This window comes from Corvus brachyrhynchos, unplaced genomic scaffold (assembly GCF_000691975.1).
Source record: "Corvus brachyrhynchos isolate BGI_N302 unplaced genomic scaffold, ASM69197v1 scaffold191, whole genome shotgun sequence".
Lineage (NCBI taxonomy): Eukaryota > Metazoa > Chordata > Aves > Passeriformes > Corvidae > Corvus > Corvus brachyrhynchos.
In genome coordinates, this window is record NW_008236487.1 from 2,221,349 (window position 1) to 2,227,663 (window position 6,315).

At 45.1% G+C, this 6,315-nt stretch overlaps 1 protein-coding gene and 1 long non-coding RNA gene across 3 annotated transcripts in view; one reads left to right on the forward strand and one right to left on the reverse strand.

Moving 5' to 3' along the window:
• Nucleotides 1-4,320, forward strand: part of TUBA8 (tubulin alpha 8) — a 9,395-nt gene extending 5,075 nt beyond the window's left edge. The window contains exons 2-5 of the mRNA XM_008644001.2: nt 793-1,015; nt 1,671-1,819; nt 2,373-3,053; nt 3,865-4,320. Coding sequence (XP_008642223.1) covers nt 793-1,015; nt 1,671-1,819; nt 2,373-3,053; nt 3,865-4,152 — 1,341 coding nt within the window. The 3' untranslated portion in view covers nt 4,153-4,320. The remainder of the gene's footprint in view (nt 1-792; nt 1,016-1,670; nt 1,820-2,372; nt 3,054-3,864) is intronic.
• LOC108444691 overlaps nt 1-6,315 on the reverse strand; it is an 8,120-nt gene that overhangs the window by 866 nt on the left and 939 nt on the right. For both annotated transcript variants that reach the window (XR_001859326.1, XR_001859325.1), the window contains exon 2: nt 774-903. This is a non-coding gene — a long non-coding RNA (uncharacterized LOC108444691). The remainder of the gene's footprint in view (nt 1-773; nt 904-6,315) is intronic.

Genomic DNA, 6,315 nt, shown 5'->3' on the forward strand with positions numbered 1-6,315 from the left:
CCCAGTGTTGCAACTGCTGGGACTAACCCAGAAGTATTTGCTTTATAATTCTGTTTGTGAACTTATGAAATCCAGCACCAGGGCCTTCATTTTCCAGTACTTTTAAGTGTATAGGATTCTGGAGCAGTTGACACCTTCCTGCTTTAGCCTGGTGTTACAGAGTTGTCTCTTCCTGGCTGCCACAGAAAGAATGCTCAAAATTGTGCAAATAAACACACTATACTGCAGTGGCACCCTGATAAGCAATGGACCCGTGATGTAAAATTAATGGAGCTGGAAGGAACATTTGTTTCGACCAAGAAAGTCTGAAACAATTTCCTTAGGTGAATATTGCCGAAAGTAGCTCTTCCAAGTTTCCACACTAGCCTGCTATCAGAGGGTAGAAGGATCAAAAGACATCACCTGCCTTGGGTTACATAAGGGTGAGGGATGCCACGTGGCTGTGTCAGGTTCCAGCCAGGAGTAAAAATAAACTAAACTGGGATGTGCTCCTCAGCAGGGCCAATCCAGGAGGAAAGGTGGGGTTCGTGTAACTGAAATTAATTTTTCCTGACTGTTTTCAAATACTTCTATAGCACAGCACACAGATCTTGATTTTTAACAGAACTGTCCCTGTATCTGGCATGTGCAGTCTCATTGTAGTCGTGGGGCTGAACAACCAAATGAACAGCTGACAGTGACAGTTCACTGATTTTTTGGAAAAGCAATACACTGGGAAAATGTGACCACCAGGAATAAGGAGGACTAAGGCACGCTGTTTTTTCTGACCCCACCTCTCCTCTCTCCCCTTAGCGTGAGTGCATCTCTGTTCACGTTGGCCAGGCTGGAGTGCAGATAGGAAATGCATGCTGGGAACTCTTCTGCCTGGAGCACGGCATTCAGCCAGACGGCACCTTCAAGGACCTGCAAGATAAACTCAGCTGTGATGACTCTTTTACCACATTTTTCAACGAAACAGCCACTGGGAAGCACGTGCCACGGGCTGTAATGGTGGACTTGGAACCAACTGTAGTAGGTCAGTATAGAAATATTCCTGCAAAAGGGAGATGAGATTGCTTTTCCTCACATCACCATGGTGTGCCACCAGTCTCTGCTGGCACAAAGCAGCTCTTTGTGCCTTGGGCTACCACTAGGTAGCATGAAATTAATTTTCTTGTGACACAGAATGCCAGATTCTGTCACAAGTGTTACAAACATAGGAACAGGAGGATCCCCAGCAGTTTAATAGCTGGTACAAGAGGTGTGTACAACTTCTCTTTGCACCAACATTTAACTTTTGGGTTTGTCATGACATTTTTGCCATTCAAATTCTGCTCTTCTTCAGTTTGGATTCAAAGTGGGAGCCTGACAGTTTCTCTCCAATAATAGAAGAATGTCTAAAAATTGGGACACCTGAATTTCTTCACACTTTTTTTCTGGGGACTTGTGGATGCAGGCTGTACTTGTCACTGACAAGTTCATGAGAAGATAAGTGGCTGGATTGAAGATGCACCATAAATCAATCAAATGCAACAATGAAAAAATGCTCTGGAGACATTTCCCTCCTCCATCACCATCTGTTCTTTGGCATCATGACCTCCTGTGACTGACAGCGTGTATTGATGCCAACAGCAACAACCAGAATTCGTTGGCACTGGAGCATATTCTTACAATTTCTCTTTCTCCTTCAGATGAAGTACGGGCTGGCACCTTCAGGGAACTTTTTCATCCAGAACAGCTGATCACTGGAAAGGAAGATGCAGCCAATAACTATGCCCGTGGCCACTACACCATTGGCAAGGAGAGCATTGATATGGTGCTGGATCGTGTCCGTAAGCTGGTAAGTCCCAATAGCTTTGAAACAGCAGTTTGGACTCTGCAGAAGAAAGAAGGGCAGAACTAACAGCTTGTCAGCTGCAAATGAGACCAATGGCTGAGAAAAGACATTGCAAGTCATACAGACTATGTCTTGGACATGGTCCAGAAGAGAGAAGCCCAGTAGTTCACTTCCCAGCTGTATGCCTCCAGGTTTTGAATATGTAAATAAAGTGATTTTGAATATGTAATTGTTAATTATTAGCACAGCCCTACAGCACCAATACTGATAATGAAGGGTGAATTATGCAGTTGTACATTGCTGGTTTCAACTAGAATAACAGAGCAGTGTGAAGTTCAGAGAGATGCCTGGACAGGTAAGGCTCTCTGTGTCATGAGTTGAGACAGTGAGGAAAGCAAAGGTTGGAATTATCACCAGCCGTTTCCCAGGAAAACTTGACATGAAATCTGTGCTATATATTGCCCATGACTGCTCACTCCTTCAGCTCAGGATAAACTCACATAGTAAAGTCTTTTCCACCTTTTTCAGCCCCTGCTGTTTCTCTTTTGCCTTCTAGACTGATGCCTGTTCTGGGCTGCAAGGATTCCTGATCTTCCACAGCTTTGGTGGCGGTACCGGCTCTGGTTTTACCTCCTTGCTGATGGAACGCCTCTCTGTGGATTATGGAAAGAAGTCCAAACTGGAGTTTGCCATCTACCCAGCCCCTCAGGTCTCCACCGCTGTGGTGGAACCCTACAATTCCATCCTGACCACGCACACCACGCTGGAGCACTCGGACTGTGCCTTCATGGTGGACAACGAGGCCATCTACGACATCTGCCGCCGCAACCTGGACATCGAGCGCCCCACCTACACCAACCTCAACCGCCTGATCAGCCAGATCGTGTCCTCCATCACGGCCTCGCTGCGCTTCGACGGCGCCCTCAACGTGGACCTGACAGAGTTCCAGACCAACCTGGTGCCCTACCCGCGCATCCACTTCCCCTTGGTGACCTACGCCCCCATCATCTCCTCCGACAGAGCACACCACGAGCAGCTCTCGGTGGCCGAGATCACCAACGCCTGCTTCGAGCCCAACAACCAGATGGTGAAGTGTGACCCGAGGCACGGCAAGTACATGGCCTGCTGCATGCTCTACCGGGGCGACGTTGTCCCCAAGGACGTCAACGTAGCCATTGCTGCCATCAAGACCAAGAGAACCATCCAGTTTGTCGACTGGTGTCCAACAGGCTTCAAGGTGAGTAGGGCTGCCATGAGCTTCTCTTCAGTGTTCAAAGGGCACGTTCAGCCTAGTAGAAAACCTGTATTTAACACCTTCAGTCTTCTGTATTTCCCACTGAGCATGGAGAAATATAGGTATTTCCCAATGAAAGTAAGAAGGGTGCATTTATATAAAATGTGCCTTTTCTCCTTTGGACATCCCACTGACACATATTTATATTTCCACATATTTAAATAAGTGGAAATTCGAAGTGTATATGGGTTAAAATTTGAAGAAGTTTTAATTTCAGCTGACCTTTGGAACAGCCAATGAGCATTGCCTCTGAAGCACAATCTAAACTTAAGGAAATACCAAAACTGATAAAATTAATAAAGGAAATGCTGGTATTAGGGAGTCTCTTCGTTAACCTAGAAATGTTATATAGCCTCTTCCCACTGGCTACACAGCCATGCTGGGAAACATTTTCAACAATAATACAGACATTAACAGGGGGAAAATATTTGTTATACAAACGGCCCTTTCAACAACAAAAACTCTCAGGTGGGAACCAACTTTTTATAATAGTTTCTACAGAGTACCTTGGCGAAACTCTACTTTCAGTATTGAGTAGCTGTTAAGAAGGTACAAACTTGTCAGTGTACATTAAACAGAAGAATAGTATAGATATTCAAATGAGTGGGTGCCATACCCTTCGACATCTGTAATGGCATTTGCCATCTGGCAGCACTCTACCCCAGAATCTGTAACTTTACTCACATTTCTTCAGCTCTTTGACTGCCTCCTGCTCCAGCTTTTTTGCAACCTTCTCTCACATTCCTGTTTCCAGGTTGGGATCAACTACCAGCCTCCTACAGTTGTTCCTGGTGGAGACCTAGCCCAAGTTCAGCGGGCAGTGTGCATGCTGAGCAACACCACAGCCATTGCCGAGGCTTGGGCAAGGCTCGACCACAAGTTTGACCTGATGTACGCCAAGAGAGCTTTTGTGCATTGGTATGTGGGTGAAGGCATGGAGGAGGGAGAGTTTGCAGAGGCCCGAGAGGACCTGGCTGCCCTGGAAAAGGACTATGAAGAAGTGGGAACTGACTCATTTGAAGAAGAAAATGATGGGGAGTAATTTTAAAATACACTCTGTTCCTAGTGAGCACAGAATTGTCTCTGTGTCACTGTATTGCACGTATCCACAATTAGCTCAGCTTTTCTGTGCGTTGTGAACATAAATTCAGGAGAGGTCATACAGCGACAATTTTTATTCTATAAGTAACAGGCAAATTATCCTATAAAATATAATCTGTAAGCTGTAGTAATGTCCCACCACTCCCAGCAATGTAAAAAGACTTGCTCTCCCTTGCACACTTAATGTGAGCCTGTTTAAGCTCTAAGGTACACGACAGACTCACTACATTCCAGGCAGGTCATCCCAAAAAGCTGCAGAGCCTTGCTTCCTGCTCCTGCATAGTAGCAACAGAGCCAACAGGGACACCACAGACACCTGCCAAAGCCGGGATTCCACGCATCCCCAGTCAGCCACCGTGACACTCTCCGGGATATTTGAAAAGTCATGGCAATCAGGTGAAGTCCCAGGGGACTGGAAAAAGGGAAACATTGTCCCCATTGTTGAAAAGGGTAGAAAGGAGGGCCTTGGTGACTACCAGCCTGTTGGCCTCTTCCCTGTGCCTAGGAAGATCATGGCAGAAGTCCTCCTAGAAGCTATGCTAAGGCACATGGGGGGCAGACTTAATTGGATGCTCATGCATAAATTAATTGAGCACTTATGGATGAAATACTTAGGTGCTCATGCATAAATTAATTGGGAATTTATTAACACCTTTGTGCAACAAATGAGATACTGTCTTGCTTTTTGATTAGGTTCTCCTACATGCATTTGTGATCCTCCTTGCTCATTTCAGGATCTGGATTTTTTTATGTTGCTAATAAAGAATTCCTTTCAAGAAGGACCTGCCTATAAAAAGTAAGACAATTCTTAGAAATAGCCAAGCTGCCTTTCTTTCAAGACTGTGAACTTTCGGACCTGAAAACCTCCTTTCCAGGACTGATTCTGCTAGATTTTCTCTCAAAAAGTAAGACAATATCTCTCCTTTGTTGCACGGTAGTGTTCATAAATTCCCACTTAATTAATGCATGAGTGTTAATTACCTCACATTTCCCGCCCTTTCCCCCTTACATTTCTCATCCTTTTTCCACCCCATGTTTCCTGCCCCTTTTTATCTCCTTTACCTCACATTTCCCACCATTTTCCACTTCACACTTCCCGCCATTTTTTGTTTCTCTTTTTCTGCCCTTTCCCCCTCTATTTAAGTACTTCAAATGTTGGAAAAAGAGAGATTTTCCCTCAATTTAAACCCTTTAAAACAAAGAAAAACAGAAGTTTCCTTGCAATTTAAAACCTTAAGATGAACACAATAGGGGATTTTCCCTCAACTCAAACCCATAAAATGGCATCATAAAGGTTTTCCCCTTCCATTTAACCCAGAATACAACAATCCCCCATCCACTGATAACCTTAAATCATGGAAAAGGTTGGTTTTCCTTTAATTGAACCCTTAAAATCACAGGTGAAGGGGGATCCCCTCCAACTCTCTTTTTCTGCCCTTTCCCCCTCTATTTAAATACTTCAAATGTTGGAGAAAGAGAGATTTTCCCTCAATTTAAATCCTTTAAAACAAAGAAAAACAGAAATTTCCTTGCAATTTAAAACCTTAAGATGAAGACAATAGGGGATTTTCCCTCAACTCAAACCCATAAAATGGCATCATAAAGGTTTTCCCCTTCCATTTAAACCAGAAAACAACAATTCCCCATCCACTGATAACCTTAAATCATGGAAAAGGCTGGTTTTCCTTTAATTGAACCCTTAAAATCACAGGTGAAGGGGGATCCCCTCCAATTTAAACACAGACAATAATGAAAAAGGAGGTTTTCCCCTCAATTTAAACTCCTTTTCCATCAAACCCCTCATTTTTTCTGGGGAGGGGATGCACTAGGGAGAGAATGGGGGCACTGGGATGGGACTGAGAAGATGAAATCAAAGAGAGAAAGAAAAAGGATCCTCCCTGCCCCCCACGGCTGCCCCACCTGCTCAGGTGAGCTGCTCCCCTCTCCTGCACCGCCCTGTGGGACAGGGCTTGTCCCTCTGCACGTCCTGAGCAATGCTCCAGGAGCACCCAGGTGTTCCCCCCTCCTGCAGGATGCTCCCACTGCTGTCCTGTGAGAGATCCCCGGAGATTGCCCGCTCCAGAGGCTCCAGAAACCCCTGACA